This window comes from Salvelinus fontinalis, chromosome 3, assembly GCF_029448725.1.
Source record: "Salvelinus fontinalis isolate EN_2023a chromosome 3, ASM2944872v1, whole genome shotgun sequence".
Classification (NCBI taxonomy): Eukaryota; Metazoa; Chordata; class Actinopteri; order Salmoniformes; family Salmonidae; genus Salvelinus; species Salvelinus fontinalis.
The window spans coordinates 12,035,802-12,053,325 of NC_074667.1; the positions used below are offsets into that span (position 1 = coordinate 12,035,802).

Sequence of the window (17,524 nt, forward strand, 5' to 3'; positions counted from 1 at the left end):
TTTTAGGGCAAATGTCAGAGGTAAACTAATATATACAAGACACCAACTACGTTGCACCTCTAGTTCCCTTGCATCATGGTCCCCTTCAGGGCAAATTTTTCTAAATTCAAATTCAGTCCATTTACCAAAATGCTTACAAGAGGAAACATTGCTTTCTAATTAACAATGTCATGTTTTCATATTGCCAAATGACACATGCATCATTCCAGTGCCATGTTTTATTCTACCACTAGTTGAGCTACAGAGCTGGTGATGAGCCCCTTTGATAAAAGGGTCAATCTAGGACGCCCCAAACTCCATTCTATTAATCATAAGAAATACAAACAAGGAAGTTGGTGCTAAATAACCCTAAACTGTCATTTTAGAATCACCCTTTCATCCATTGTTAGATTTCTGCTCTTGGAATTAATTTAGCAGATGTACCACTTTATTGCACACCACAATGAAAAAAGTACAACAAAAAAAGAATACATCGAGAACTTCATTTAGGTGTATTAAGATAAATAAAATGTTACGCCATTATTACATTCTATAAAAGATATATTTTCAATATAAAGACTACACACTCATTGCATGTAAATGCACTCCAAACAGCAGACCGGTATTTTACTACCAAGTTGGTCTTCAGTGAGCAGTTAGAACCTAGACTGCAATACAAACTGATAAACAGAAAACATCAGTTTGGATTTCAGGCTAGTTAGGACCACAATGCTTCATGTTTGTTTGAGCACTCCGGGATTATGTTTCCCCTAAGTACAGATCTAGCATCAGCCTCTCCCCAATCCTAAACTTAATCATTAGTGGGGAAATGCAAAACTGAACCAAGAGCAGTATCTATGGGCAACATCACCCTACACCTTTTGGCACCCTCCTTCACAATACATGGCAACTCTGCAGCAATTAGCAAACTGGAGTATGCTTTGACTTCCATTTAGATTTTTTTTTACAATTAGAAAATAAAAAATGTCAAGTTAAATAATTTCCTACGAGTCATACAAGATTGAATCAATTGTTGAAGAGTGCCTCAAACAAAACTTTCATTTTAATCTATGCTTGTTCTATTTATTTAATTCACTTGTTTACAGAAGGGCAATAGGGGGTTGGAATCTTGATACCTCATTTATCAAGTAAAAACTGTCGAAGTGAAGCCCTAAAATATATTTGACCTTTTGGGTTTCCGCTTTCTCAAGACATTAAAGCTCCCATGCAGTTTTAATGTAATTTTTAAATCACTGTGTCTAATAAATTACTGTTTATTTCATGAAAATAACACCAAATACACTCAGTGACCTCAATGGCTGTCTGCCTGCTTTATATAGCAAGCCACAGCCACAGGATTCACTCTGTAGGAACGAACCATTTTTGTGAATGGGGGTCATTGGTCAGAATAATCAGATCAGATTGTGATGTCATGCTGTGGGCCAAAAACTCCATCCCACCTGAACAGGCTGAAATTCCAGGTGTAAAAAAAATAAATAAAAACTCTTACACTAAGAAAGGCAGCATTATCATTTTCACAATTTTAGTTATTTTGAACAACATGAAAATATAAAAAAATGGAAAATCAAGTTTCGGCCTGCACTGCCCCTTTAAAAACCAGTAGCCTTGAGCAGATATTTGAGGGGGAATTGATTTTAATGGATCACTGCATTATGTTTTGACTGTTCAAGTTACCACTTCACTTGTGATCTATTGAAGTGCCAAGTTATCCTCAAAATAACCCAAAGTTGGTTGAGTGGAACATAAATGCCTAATTCAAATTGATCTATAGTGTGTAATAACAAATGTGATTTCTCCTGATAATTCACAATGTCCTGTTTCTGACCTGCATTTTATCAAAATTGACTTATCTAATGAGAAGAAACAACTTGACGCCATCCTATATCTGGAAAATAAGAACTGAGACAGACCGATACACCCGTCTTGTATCAATGTATTACTGTACATCTGCCACATGAAACAATCCTAGATGCATTTTACCCTCATTTGTGGTGACCTGTTAGCAAAATATACACAATCTGATTAAAAAGCATTATAGTCCCCCCAATCAAATCCTTGCTCACAGACTACCATTGGTGGAAAACACGAGAACAGGCGTGGGGGAAAAAATTGTTGTGCGTTCCATTGACCCCCAGATGGGAAGTCAGATGTAGAACTGGTGGGCAGCGAGGTTGTCCATAAAGGGGCGGACCAGGTTGTCTGTAGAGAAGTAGAAGACCAGGCCAAAGGTGATGGAGATAGGGAGAGCTGGGAGGGCCTTCTTGAATATGGCCAGCAGCAGAAGAGTGAGGCAGAGTCCCTGTGAGACACAGGGACTCATTAAAGAACATTTCAAATCCACAAAATGGGCCACATTTGGTGCTTTATCATACAATTTTTAGGGCTATCTCAGCTTAGCCACCACACTAAATAGGCTAGCAATCAACACCCATTCCAAAGTTTCTGCTGAAACTGCCTTTCCAGTTTACTATGAGTCTGCTTATCATGAACATTCGTTCAGACATGCAACTGAACAGTTAAAAATACAACTGGAAAAAACAAATAAAGTTATTCACTATAATTGTAGGCTAACTCTTTAAGCCACTCTGCACAATCAATGAACCAACAGCATCACCTAGGCCTATACGTTCACTCCCAGACTCATGGATAGAACGTTTGGAGTGTAGAATAGGGTAACCAGTCCATCCAGTATGCATAATAATACAGTCCACACTAGTGGTCGAACGATTAATCGGAATGGCCGATTAATTGGGGCCGATTTCAAGTTTTCATAACAATCGGTAATCTGCATTTTTGGACACCAATTGTGGCCAAATGATTATACATTTTTACCTTTATTTAACTAGGCAAGTCAGTTAAGAACACATTCTTATTTTCAATGACGGCCTAGGAACGGTGGGTTAACTGCCTTTTTCAGGGGCAGAACGAACGATTTTTACCTTGTCAGCTCGGGGATTCGATCTTCCAACCTTCCGGTTACTAGTCCAACGCTCTAACCACCTGCCTTACATTGCACTCCACGAGGAGCCTGCATGGCAGGCTGACTACCTGTTACGCGACTGCAGCAAGAAGCAAAAGTAAGTTGCTAGCTAGCATTAAACTTATCTTATAAAAAAAACAATCAATCTTAACATAATCACTAGTTAACTACACATGGTTGATGATATTACTAGTTTATCTAGCGTGTGCTGGGTTGCATATAATCGATGCGGTGCCTTAATTTCTCATCGAATCACAGCCTACTTCGCCAAACGGGTGATGATTTAACAAGCGCATTCGCGAAAAAAGCACTGTCGTTACACCGATGTGTACCTAACCATAAACATCAATGCCTTTCTTTAAAATCAATACACAAGTATATATTTTTAAACCTGCATATTTAGTTAATATTGCCTGCTAACATGAATTTCTTTTAACTAGGGAAATTGTGTCACTTCTCTTGCGTTCCGTGCAAGCAGTCAGGGTATATGCAGCAGTTTGGGCCGCCTGGCTCGTTGCGAACTGTGCGAAGACCATTTATTCCTAACAGTGACCGTAATTAATTTGCCAGAATTGTACATAATTATGACATAACATTGAAGGTTGTACAATGTAACAGCAATATTTAGACTTAGGGATGCCATCCGTTAGATGAAATACGGAACGGTTCCGTATTTCACTGAACGAATAAACCTTTTGTTTTCGAAATGATAGTTTCCGGATTTGACCATTTTAATGACCTAAGGCTCGTATTTCTGTGTGTTATTGTGTTATAATTAAGTCTATGATTTGATAGAGCGGTCTGACTGAGCGGTGGTAGGCAGCAGCAGGCTCGTAAGCATTCATTCAAACAGCACTTTCGTGCGTTTGCCAGCAGCTCTTCGCTGTGCTTCAAGCATTGAGCTGTTTATGACTTCAAGCCTATCAACTCCCGAGATTAGGCTGGTGTAACCGATGTCAAATGGCTAGCTAGTTAGCGGGGTGCGCACTAATAGCGTTTCAATCGGTGACGTCACTCGCTCTGAGACCTTGAAGTAGTTGTTCCCCTTGCTTTGCTTTTGTGGAGCAATGGTTAACAATGCTTCGAGGATGGCTGTTGTCGATGTGTTCTTGGTTCGAGCTCAGGTAGGGGCGAGGAGAGGGACGGAAGTTATACTGTTACACTGGCAATACTAAAGTGTCTATAAGAACATCCAATAGTCAAAGGTATATGAAATACAAATGGTATAGAGAGAAATAGTCCTATAATTCCTATAATAACTACAACCTAAAACTTCTTACCTGGGAATATTGAAGACTCATGTTAAAAGGAACCACCAGCTTTCATATGTTCTCATGTTCTGAGCAAGGAACTTAAACATTAGCATTTTTTACATGGCACATAAAGCATTTTTACTTTCTTCCCCAACACTTTGTTTTTCTGACTGCAACACTCACTATGAGAATGGCCACGAAGCAGGCCAGCGTGGTGTTCCAGTCTCCTCCGGTGGAGGCAGCCTTCCCCACCAGCACACTGTAGAAGATGAAGTCCCCCAGTCCCAGCTTGACTCCTCCTGCAGATTATACCACAAGACAGCATGTCCATTTGGATTAGATTCACACCATAAGAAAACACATTTATTACAAAATTCTAAAAATAATTGAGGACATTTTTTTTTTTTGCTATGGGAGATGTTCGTCCAATCCCCAATCAACCCCAAGAACCATACCCCCTATACATTTGTGGAGATCTGAAAGGATTGGATAGAAATGGCAAATGGCTGCATTTTGATAGGCTTGGTGTAATGTTCACCACCATTGCTTACACCTATCTGATCCTTTCAGATCCTGTGCCTAAGGGGTAGGGGCTAGTGGTTGATTTAGGATTCAGGAAGTACTCACGGTCTTCCTCGTCTAGGTCGTCCTCGGTTGAGTAGGACCTGTTCATCCCTGAGGACACTTGAGTCTCTGGCTCTACCCAGTCGCTCGCCAGGGCGCTGCCCTCACTCTGATGTGCCTCCTCATCTGAGGAACCGAAAATGGCAAAAGTTTATTAATTTTAAGTCCTTCATTCAAATCTACAGTGCACTCATCCAAAAAACGTTAATGTGAAACCTTTGAAACCATAGACACACACACACAGAGTTGAAGTCAGAAGTTTACATACACTTAGGTTGGAGTCATTAAAACTTGTTTTTCAACCACTCCCCAAATTTCTTGTTAATTAAACTATAGTTTTGGCAAGTCGGTTAGGACATCTACTTTGTGCATGACACAAGTAATTTTTCCAGCAATTGTTCACAGACAGATTATTTCACTGTATCTAGTGGGTCAGAAGATTACATACACTAAGTTGACTGTGCCTTTAAACAGCTTGGAAAATTCCAGAAAATGATGTCATGGCTTTAGAAGCTTCTGATATGCTAATTGACATCATTTGAGTCAATTGGAGGTGTACATGTGGATGTATTTCAAGGCCTACCTTGAAACTCAGCGCCTCTTTGCTTGGCATCATGGGAAAATCAAAATAAATCAGGAATTGTGAAAAACTGAGTTTAAATTTATTTTGCTAAGGTGTATGTAAACTTCCGACTTCAACTGTACATACATACATACATACAGTTGAAGTCAGAAGTTAACATACACCTTAGCCAAATACATTTAAAAATTAAATTTTTCACAATTCCTGACATTTAATCCTAGTAAAAATTCCCTGTCTTAGGTCAGTTAGGATCACCACTTTATTTTAAGAATGTGAAATGTCAGAATAATAGTAGAGAGAACAATTTATTATTTCAGCTTTTATTTCTTTCAACACATTTCCAGTGGGTAAGAAGTTTACATACACTCAATTAGTATTTGCTAGCATTGCCTTTAAATTGTTTAACTTGGGTCAAATGTTCCTGGTAGCCTTCCACAAGCTTCCCACAATAAGTTGGGTGAATTTTGGCCTATTCCTCCTGACAGAGCTGGTGTAACTGAGTCAGGTTTGTAGGCCTCCTTGTTCGCACACGCTTTTTCAGTTCTGTCCACACATTTTCTATATGATTGAGGTCAGGGCTTTGTGATGGCCACTCCAATACCTTGACTTTGTTGTCCTTTGGAACGACTTTGGAAGTATGCTTGGGGTCATTGTCCATTTGGAAGACCAATTTGCGACCAAGCTTTAACTTCCTGACTGATGTCTTAAGATGTTGCTTCAATATATCCACATAATTTTCCTGCCTCATGATGTCATCTATTTTGTGAAGTGCACCAGTCATTCCTGCAGCAAAGCACCCCCACAACATGATGCTGCCACACCAGTGCTTTACGGTTGGGATGGTGTTCTTCGGCTTGCAAGCCTCTCCCTTTTCCTCCAAACATAATGATAGTCATTATGGCCAAAAAGTTCTATTTTTGTTTCATCAGACCAGAGGACATTTCTCCAAAAAGTACAATCTTTGTCCCCATGTGCAGTTGCAAACCGTAGTCTGGCTTTTTTAATGGTGGTTTTGGAACAGTGGCTTCTCCCTTGCTGAGCGGCCTTTCAGGTTATGTCGATATAGGACTCGTTTTAACTGTGGATATAGATACTTTTGTACCTGTTTCCTCCAGCATCTTCACAAGGTCCTTTGCTGTTGTTCTGGGATTGATTTGCACTTTTCGCACCAAAGTACATTCATCTCTAGGAGACAGAACGCGTCTCCTTCCTGAGTGGTATGACGGCTGCGTGGTCCCATGGTGTTTATACATACTATTGTTTGTACAGATGAACGTGGTACCTTCAGGTGTTTGGAAATTGCTCCCAAGGATGAACCAGACTTGTGCAGGTCTACAATTTTTTTCTGAGGTCTTGGCTGATTTCTGTTAATTTTCCCATGATGTCAAGCAAAAAGGCACTGAGTTTGAAGGTAGGCCTTGAAATCCATCCAAAGGTACACCTCCAATTGACTCAAATTATGTCAATTAGCCTTTCAGAAGCTTCTAAAGCCATGAAATCATTTTCTCTATTTTTGTCTCATCAGACCACATGACCTTCTCCCATCAGACCACATGACCTTCTCCCATTCCTCCTCTGGTTCATCCAGATGGTCATTGGCAAACTTCGGACGTGCCTGGACATGCGCTGGCTTGAGCAGGGGGACCTTGCGTGCGCTGCAGGATTTTAATCCATGACAGCGTAGTGTGTTACTAATGGTTTTCTTTGAGACTGTGGTCCCAGCTCTCTTCAGGTCATTGACCAGGTCCTGTCGTGTAGTTCTGGGCTGATCCCTCACCTTCCTCATGATCATTGATGCCCCACGAGGTGAGATCTTGCATGGAGCCCCAGACCGAGGGTGATTGACCGTCATCTTGAACTTCTTCCATTTTCAAATAATTGCGCCAACAGTTGTTGCCTTCTCACCAAGCTGCTTGCCTATTGTCCTGTAGCCCATCCCAGCCTTGTGCAGGTCTACAATTTTAGCCCTGATGTCCTTAAACAGCTCTCTGGTCTTGGCCATTGTGGAGAGTCTGTTGGAGTCTGTTTGATTGAGTTTGTGGACAGGTGTCTTTTATACAGGTGACGAGTTCAAACAGGTGCAGTTAATAGAGGTAATGAGTGGAGAACAGGAGGGCTTCTTAAAGAAAAACTAACAGGTCTGTGAGAGCCGGAATTCTTACTGGTTGGTAGGTGATCAAATACTTATGTCATGCAATAAAATGCTAATGAATTACTTAAAAATCATACAATGTGATTTTCTGGATTTTTGTTTTAGATTCCGTCTCTCACAGTTGAAGTGTACCTATGATAAACATTACAGACCTCTACATGCTGTGTAAGTAGGAAAACCGGCAAAATCGGCAGTGTATCAAATACTTGTTCTCCCCACCGTATATAGTTGAGACTAGGAACAAACTGAGCATTATTAAAGCCAAAGTGTTATAAGCAGAAATTAGACAAAACATACCTGTATCTTGATTTGTGGCCTCTGCATTTCTTGCTGGGTTGGCCATCCCAACCATCCATATCATGGCAGCTAAAAAATAATTTAAAGTCCTATTAGTAAACTGGTGCAATTCTGCAAGACTCGTAATTTTGGTCGAAAGGCATTCTTATTGAAGGAAATTACGAACCATACCAAAGGCTCGAGAACCAACTCAAAGAAACCGAAACAGACATTTTGGTCAAATCTAAATTGAACTAAAACAAACACTCATAAAGGGCCCCCGTGCACCAAGACAAGGAGCCGCTACTTTGCATGATGCCTATTCCCTCAGAGTTGGGTCTTGTTCATTATGTGCACTTAAGCAAAACACGTAACCCTAAATTACTCCAGATGATAATGGCAGACTGTGGCCGTGACCACTCTCTCTCGTGTCTCAGGGGGAATAGGGCGATTTTTTTTTAAACATCAAAAAGGACAAATATAAGCAACCAACATTTTAAAAAATGTCATAGAATTGTAAAAATTAAGAAAACGCTCGTATGGTAGCAAAACATTTTTGCAACAAAAAATGAAATTAATTTATTGGACAAATTCAGGTAGGTCTCTTTGTTCCGTTTGGTTTGAAGAGAATACACCCCCTGAACTTGTTTAACAAGATACACTTTCTGTTGCAAAACAGTTTGCTACGGTATGCCCCAATGTACAAAACCTTGTACTTACATGAATATATGAGAGCAGGGAAGATGGGCTCGTTACGCTCCTGTGCGGTCTCTACAAGCATCCTGAGAGGACCCTTAGGGCACAAGACCGCAACCAAATCTGCAAACAAAGGACAGAAGCATGACACAGGAATTTCTGAATGAGCAAAAAAAAAGGTACTGAACTACTGGAACAAAGATTGCAACATTTATACATGATGAAATAGCACACTTTTTGATAGATGGTGCTCAGCTAATAGTCGAGGTCTGTACAGCAGTATGATAACTGGTCTACCATCACAGTTAAAAAGAAGCATCAATTTAACACCTATGCCATTAAATCAAAGGGTCAGTCCAGAAACAACCTGTAGTCTCTACCCCTCTTGGCTATTCACAAAGATCTGAAAAGTATTAGATAGGTATACGGAATAGGATAGTACATTCACACTGGGATAGGCTAGTTGGAATTTATACCCATCCAAGGACCTTGCACCACCAATACTTTCAAATCAGTGGAAATCATTATCTATTCAAGGCCCTTATATCTATCCAATCGTTTCAAATCATCTCAGTGTCTAGACTAGAGACTAAATTGCTAGGGGTTGTTTCCGGACGATGCCAGACAGTATAAACCAACAGCAATATGTACTCTGAGCCCTCCTACTCACCGTAGACGGAGATGGCTCCCAGGATGACCCAGGCGGACCACTCGGGCAGGTACTTGATGAACACTAGGGCCATGAGGGCCGAGATGGCGATGAGGTAGGCCTGCTGCAGCTGCAGAGGCCCCTTCCAGTGTATACAGATCATTCCTACCGCCCCAAAGTTCCAGATGATCATGGCTACTGTGGGGTAATCCATGGCCAAGTTGTAGGTTTTAAATACCTCCCTGGATAGGAGGAGAGAGACCTGTCAAATCGAACTTAATTTAAAGTGCATTCAAACCTCAAACCGCTTTACAGACAAGGGATGTATCTCAATGATCACTAGTGGCTTACTTTCCTCACCTCCTATCCTTCATCCATAGTGATCTGAGTAGGACAGATGTATACCCTTCCTTTCATCTGTCCTGTCTTTTAGGATGAGGAATTCACATTAAACTGTTCCCATCCAGCGTGTGAACTGAGTAATTAGAATAATGCGTTGATGTACAGTACCAGTCAAAAGTTTAGACACACCTACTCAAAGGTTTATCTTTATTTTTACTATTTTCTACATTGTAGAATAATCGTGAATACATCAAAACTATGAAATAACATATGGAATCAAGTAGTAACCAAAAAAAGTGTTAAACAAATCAAAATATATATTTTGTGTTTTAGATTCTTCAAAGTAGCCACCCTTCACACACTCTTGGCATTCTCTCAACCAACTTCATGAGGAATGCTTTTCCAACAGTCTTGAAGGTGTTCGCACATATGCTGAGCACTTGTTGGCTGCTTTTCCATCACTCTGCGATCCAACTCATCCCAAACCATCTCAATCGGGTTGAGGTTGGGTGATTGTGGAGGCCAGGTCATCTGATGCTGCACTCCATCACTCTCCTTCTTGGTCAAATAGCCCTTACACAGCCTGGAGGTGTGTTGGGTCATTGTCCTGTTGAAAAACAAAATGATAGTCCCACTAATCCCAAACCAGATGAGATGGCATATCTCTGCAGAATGCGGTGGTAGCCATGCTGGTTAAGTGTGCCTGTCACGCCCTGACCTTAGAGATAATTTTATGTCTCTTTTTGGTTTGGTCAGGGTGTGATTTGGGGTGGGCATTCTATGTTTTGTTTTTCTATGATTTTCTATTTCTATGTTTTGGCCGGGTATGGTTCTCAATCAGGAACAGCTGTCTATCGTTGTCTCTGATTGGGAACCATACTTAGGTAGCCCTTTTTCCACCTGTCATTGTGGGAAGTTGTCTTTGTTTGTTGGCACTATTGCCTTTAGCTTCACGGTTTGTTTTGTATGGTTTATTGTTTTTTGTCAGCGTCACTCTTAAATAAAGTAAAATTCCCGCTCACCACGCTGCACCTTGGTCCTCATCCTTCAACAGCAGTGACAGAACTTCCCACCACCAAAGGACCAGGCAGCGTGGTAAAGAGGACTACTGGACATGGGAGGAGATCCTGGATGGTAAGGGACCCTGGAGGCAGGCTGGGGAGTATCGCCGTCCACGGGAGGAACTGGAGGCAGCTAAGGCGGCGCGGCAACGTTATGAGGGAACACGGCTGGCAAGGAAGCCCGAGAGGCAGCCCACACGGGGAGTTTGGCAGAGTCAGGTTGGAGACCTGAGCCAACTCCCCGTGTTTACCGTGGCGAGCATGTGACTGGTCAGGCCCCGTGCTATGGGGTGATGTGCACTGTGTCTCGGCCGAGCATTCACAGGCCGGTGTGCTCGGTGCCAGCGTCCCGCATTTGCCGGGTGGAAGTGGGCATCCATCCAGAACGGGTGGTGCCAGCTCTACGCTCGAGACTGCCAGTGCGCCTCCACGGCCCAGTGTATCCGGTGCCTCGGCCAAGGAAGAGGCCTCCTGTATGTCTCCCCAGCCTGGTGAGTCTGGTGCCTGCTCCCAGAGCCAGGTCTCCTGTGTGCCTGCGCCCAGCCCGGAGCCCCCAGAGACGGCCTCCAGCCCGGGGCCCGCTACGAGGGTCCCCAGTCCGGGGTCGGCAGCAAGGGCCCCCGCACCAGAGGTGCCACCAAAGTGGGGTGAGCCAGCGGTGGAGTGGGGTCTGCGTCCCGCACCTGAGCCGCCGCCGCGGACAGATGCCCACCCAGACCCTCCCGTATAGGTTTAGCGGCCAGATTTCGCACCTTTGGGGGGGGGGGGGGGGGGGGGGGGTTACTGTCACGCCCTGACCTTAGAGATCCTTTTTATGTCTCTTTTTGGTTTGGTCAGGGTGTGATGATTTGGGGTGGGCATTCTATGTTTTGTTTTTCTATGATTTTCTATGTTTTGGCCGGGTATGGTTCTCAATCAGGGACAGCTGTCTATCGTTGTCTCTGATTGGGAACCATACTTATGTAGCCCTTTTTCCACCTGTCATTGTGGGAAGTTGACTTTGTTTAGGGCACATAGCCTTTGAGTTTCACGGTTTGTTTTTGTAATATTTATTGTTTTGTTCGACGTCATTTTGATTTATTAAAGAAAATGTACACCACGCTGCACCTTGGTCCTCTCCTTCCAACGGCCGTGACAGTGCCTTGAATTCTAAATAAATCACAGACAGTGTCACCAGCAAAGCACCCCCACACTTCTTCCATGCTTCACGGTGGGAACCACACATGCAGAGATCATCCATTCACCTACTCTGCGTCTCACAAAGACACAGCAGTTGGAACCAAAAATCTCAAATTTGGACTTACAAGAACAAAGGACAGATTTCCACCGGTCTAATGTCCATTGCTCATGTTTCTTGGCCCAAGCAAGTCACTTCTTCTTATTAGTGTCCTTTAGTAGTGGTTTCTTTGAAGCAATTTGACCATGAAGGCCTGATTCACGCAATCTCCTCTGAACAGTTGATGTTGAGATGTGTCTGTTACTTGAACTCTGTGAAGCATTTATTTGGGCTGCAATTTGATGCTGGTAACTCCAATGAACTTATCCTCTTCAGCAGAGGTAACTCTGGGTCTTCCTTACCTGTGGTGGTTCTCATGAGAGCCAGTTTCATCATAGCACTTGATGGTTTTTGCGACTGCACTTGAAGAAATTTTCAAAGTTCTTGAAATTTTCCAGTTTGACTGACCTTCATGTCTTAAAGTAATGATGGACTGTCGTTTCTCTTTGCTTATTTGAGCTGTTCTTGCCATAATATGGACTTGATATTTTACCAAATAGGGCTATCTTCTGTATGCCACCCCTATCTTGTCACAACACATCTAAATGGCTCAAATGCATCAAGGAGGGAAAAAATCCACAAATTAACTTAAAGCACACCTAATTAATTTAAATGCATTCCAGGTGACTACCTCATGAAGCTGGTTGAGAGAATGCCAAGAGTGTGCAAAGCTGTCATCAAGGCAAAGGGTGGCTACTTTGAAGAATCTGAAATATAACATATTTTGATTTGTTTTACACTTTTCTGGTTACTACATGACTGTATATGTGTTATTTCATAGTTTTGATGTCTTCACTATTATTCTAAAATGTAGAATTAGTAAAAATAAAGAAAAACACTGGAATGAGTAGGTGTTTCCAAACGTTTGACTGGTACTATAAGCGAAGACAGTGGCGTTCTGTTTAAGTTAAATCTCTGGCCCAGGGACTAAGGTGATCTTTCAGATCGGTCAGACAGTTCTTTAAATAACAAAAGCAGAATGGGGAGAAGTTTGACCCAACAAAGTAACTTAATACACTAGTGTGGTGGAAATTGCTTTAAGGCAATATTTTTGGGAAAATTGTCATTAACCACAGAGAAAAGTAGCATCAAAATACTGATGGATTCTGGGTACTAACTCAAACTTGGGATAGGGTTAATTATCAGGTATCCTATTGAAATTTTGAGTGCTTAGATTTAGAGGGTCTACACCAGAAGTTAATGGTCATCTGTAGGAGGAAGGTATTTGCGTGTGCAATTAAGCTTGGAATGTGCTGAGTGCAGGGGAAACGATCACGTGGCAGCATTGACAAGGGGAGAGAGCCATGGATTAGTGATGAAGGGGGTCGAGGTCAGGTCATGTCACATTAAGGGAGAAAGAAAAGTGTATTACCAGTATCACTTTGTACCTTTATTGCTAGGCAGGAAACTAAGTTTAGCGAAAAGGAGGAGACTCCACCCAAAGTGGGGTACACATAACCACAACTATTCTAAACATGTCTTTGTCTGATGCAGCTGTATTGACCCTCTGGGAAGAATATACTTGGTTTGAGCTTTCATAGGGTCCGTCAAGTTTTTAACTCTGAAAATATGTATTGTTAGGTTCTAATTAACAAGTTCTGCTTCCAACGAAGCAGCTGTATCAGTTCCCCTTGCTGTGTGTATCAATAACGCCCGGCTAATGCAAGCATTGTGTGGCCACACACACACACACACAATTTAACTAGCCCAGAATAACCATAGTGCAGAGAAGCACTTCCAGTTTACTGTCCCAAATGTATTTGGTGCGTTGGGGTGTAAAACAAGTGACATCCTATTCCCTATATAGTGCACTACCTTTGACCAGAGCCATGAACTAAGCCCATATAAAGAGCCTATATATGAGACAGCCTTCCTGTCCCACTCTCTTCTTGAAACAACCACAACAGCCAGGCAACATAATACCATACGGCTGACTACAAACAATTCCAGGGATGTACACTCACCCCAGGTACATGAAGCTGAACCAGAAGAGCATCATCAGCGAGGACAGGATGAGCCATCCGTGAATGAACTAGGACGACACAGAGCATTAGAATATAGCACTCCAAGCTTGGGGCCTGTTCAGGAGGATGTAACATTACAGAATGTTTAGATAGAAATGTAGGGTGTAAAACAACAGATATGATTACCTGTCAGACAGAATGAATAGAGTGGACACAATTCCCTGGTATTCTATCTGCAATGTTCAGAATGTTTCACATTACTGAATACACCCTTGGTCTGTCTCACCTTGTAGCAGCGGTACTTGTAGAGCACGACCAAGAAGATGGTCATGACCACGATGACGCTGATCATGATGATGGTGTTGAGCACAGAGTTGAGCAGCCGCTCACCCACTGTGTCTGTGTCCTCTGTGAACGGCGTATAGATCCTAACAGGGCCAGAGTCAAATCAACAATCAAGAAAATCGGCCTGACGCAAATGCTATCTTCCGTGGTGTAGTTTCTCCCTAGGTACAGATCTAGGATCAGCTTCACCTCCCCCAATCCTAACCTTAACTTTTAGTGGGGGAAATGCAGAACTGACCTTGGATCAGCATCTAGGTGCAACTTCACTCTTCACTCTAACCTAATATTATCTACACCTAATATTTATCTCATGAGTGACCAACCCTCCTTCTCAGATTACTAGCTAGCTACCCTCCTGCAGGATTTTGCTGCAGCCATTCTCAAACACACCTTATTCTACAAAATCAGGTTCTGGATTTTAGGCTGTTATAGTAGGGCTGGAGCAAAAGCCTGCACACCCAGTAGCTCCCTATGACCAGAGGGAGGGTTGGCCAACCCTAATTTAGCCTTAGTTCCAGTGAGATAGATATGAATTTAGCTTCTACTAAAGCGTGGGAAAACCTGTCGTGTAACATACTCAAGTTATAAAGACTTTAGTGTCTACTAAGTTCCAAGCATGTTAGTGTCAAATCACAGGAAAAGTTCCATTAAGGTTCTGTCATAAAGATATGCGAGAACCACCGCTTCTCATAATGTCCTGCATAGAAGCATCTCATCTCATATTATCACGCAAAGAAGCATCTCTTCTCATATTACACTGGGTCGTGTTCATTAGGGCACACAACAGAAAAAGTTTTGAAATGGAACACAAAAAGGTGCAATTCTTATTGGACAGGTACAGGTAACAGCCCCTCCCCACTTCTGTCCGTTTTATACCTCAGAACATAACCTAAGCTAGGCTACTAAACGGAAAAAAACACTTACAGCTGCTGTCCGTTCTTCTCAGTGTAGAAGCTGACCGACTTGATGGTGGCTACGACGACCACCATGCAAAGGGTGACGGGGACGAACAGCATGATGACATGCTTGGCGCCGTACTTGAGGGTGTGCTCCTCCTCTTCCTCCAGGTCTACGGGCTCCCGCTCCACGGCACTCCTGTCCAGGCTGGGGGGTTCAGCTGCAGGCTCTGGGGCCACCAGGCGGCGCTGCAAGGTAATGGAGCACTTTCTAGCATTGCTTATTACATAGAAATAGTACACGGTGTGAATAATAGTGTTATTATTGCACTATGAAGGTTTAAACAGAAAATAGCAAGTAGTGGCTGTGATACCCACAGTATATATTCATCACAATCACCACTATCCAAGAGTTGCGGACACTTGATTCAAAGGCTCATTCTCAAGTCATCCTAAATTCCTTGCATCCTCTCCCCTTGCCGACTTCTCAAAATGCGTTGGGGAGGGTGCAGGGAGGGACCTTGGACCATCTCCTCCAATACATTTGCAAAGGAGGAGAGGAGATAGGATACAAGGAATCACAAAGAACAATTAAGATGGATCAATTCAATGGCTCTACGGTGTCCCTGCTCTGGGAAGGGCATTTGCCCAACAGCGCAGAGGACACCTACCCTGGGCTCCATGTCTGCAGGCTGGGGTTGGTCAGGGTCTTGTTGGTAAGATGGCACAGAAGGTATCTCGGATGCAACCAGAGCTGTCCTCTCATTGTAGGAGTCCTCTTCACTGTCTGAGGTACTCATGGATGGAATGTTAGCGACGGCAGAGGAGTGGGACACAGCTGCAAAATTCTACAAATTAGTCAAGACAAAATTAATTTGCGATGTTATTTTTTTGGGGGGGGGGGGACTGCAACTTTACTGACGCCCAATCATTATAGTTCCGCAGGGACTGACTGGATTATCGACTACGTTGATATCGAAAAACGTAGCCTAAAAGTACATACATAATTTCAGGATACTCTAACGTTACTGTAGCTAGCTAAAAGGAGGTTTACCGCAATGGCACTACAGTCTGGTATTTAGATTAAAGTTAGCTTGATGGCTAGCTAGCAAGAGCATTAGTATAATTAAAAAGCTGTACGTTCTATATTAAAGTGAGTTATTAAACGTGTCAAAGTACCTTCTTAATCCACAATTTGACATAAACAAGACCAAGAACACCGCGTCCGTTCTTGGATGAAAGGAAGCGCTTCTGCAATTGCTCTTATCTGACGACAAACAGAACGGCAACAAGGAAGTCATCAGCTGATGCCTGGTGGACCACGTGATCCGTGCTTCTGTAAAGTCACTAGACAACTTGTGACTTCAAATACTTTTGCTTTGTAAAAATACAACAAAAAAATAACGTTAAAAGTAAAAATATATATAAAAAATATGTTTATCAAACTTGCAAATACCAGCCACTCATCTTACAGTGCCTATAGAAATTCTACACCCCCTTTCAAATGTGTTGTTGCCTTAAAGCCTGCATTAAAATGTAGCCGTTGAACAAGTTGAGAAGATTCAATGACTTGGTGTTTTTACCTTAGATTGTAAACTGTCATGGTCAAAACATGTAGATTCAATGGTTGTAAAGATAGGGAGAGGTCTGTGAATAGTAAAGAGATGCTCTACTTTTTTGACACCACACTAAAAAAAGCAACTCCTGCAGGGTCAAGTGCTGCAAAGAAAGACATAGTTAAGCTGCAGCTGGCCCAGAACAGAGGCACGTCTTGCTTTTTATTGTAATCGGAGGGCTAATATAAATACTATGCATGCCAGTCTCTCTTGGCTAAGAGTTGAGGAGAGACTGACTGCAACTCTTATTTTCAAAAGAAACATTAATGTGCTGAAAATTTAAATTTGTTTACATAGTCAACACAGCACTGACACACACGCTTACCCCACCAGACATGCCACCAGGGGTCTTTTCACAGTCCCCAAATCCAGAAAAAATTCAAGAAAGCGCACAGTATTAAATAGAGACATTATATGGAACTCCCTTCCATCTCATATTTCCCAAATGAACAGCAAATATGGTTAAAAAAAACAGACAAAGCAACACCAAGCTCCTCCCCTATTTGGCCTAGATATTTTGTTTGTATGTATTGATATGTGAGCTACGTATGCCATTTTTTAATTCATGTTAATTTTATCAGGTAAGTTGACTGAGAACACGTTCTCACTTGCAGCAACGACCTGGGGAATAGTTACAGGGGACAGGAGGGGGATGAATGAGCCAATTGTAAACTGGGGATTATTAGGTGACCGTGATGGTTTGAGGGCCAGATTGGGAATTTAGCCAGGACACCAGGGTTAACACCCCTACTCTTACAATAAGTGCCATGGGATATTTACTGACCTCAGAGAGTCAGGACACCCGTTTAAC

The 17,524-nt window shown here is 42.4% G+C and overlaps 1 protein-coding gene across 2 annotated transcripts; it reads right to left on the reverse strand.

The window, feature by feature from the left end:
• Nucleotides 1-405: 405 nt before the first annotated feature.
• psen2 (presenilin 2) lies at nucleotides 406-16,415 on the reverse strand. Of its 2 annotated transcripts, none has more exons than XM_055906233.1 (11): nucleotides 16,277-16,415; nucleotides 15,769-15,935; nucleotides 15,126-15,346; nucleotides 14,143-14,284; nucleotides 13,857-13,924; nucleotides 9,235-9,455; nucleotides 8,589-8,687; nucleotides 7,890-7,958; nucleotides 4,861-4,983; nucleotides 4,417-4,532; nucleotides 406-2,299 (listed from the first exon to the last, which is right to left on the reverse strand). In XM_055906233.1, exons 2-11 carry the CDS (start codon nucleotides 15,895-15,897, stop codon nucleotides 2,144-2,146), a joined length of 1,344 nt encoding a protein of 447 aa, XP_055762208.1. In that variant the 5' UTR covers nucleotides 15,898-15,935; nucleotides 16,277-16,415; the 3' UTR covers nucleotides 406-2,143. The 2 variants fall into 2 exon arrangements, with proteins under 2 accessions (XP_055762208.1, XP_055762209.1); XM_055906234.1 differs by having other exon boundaries at nucleotides 15,769-15,945.
• Nucleotides 16,416-17,524: the final 1,109 nt, after the last annotated feature.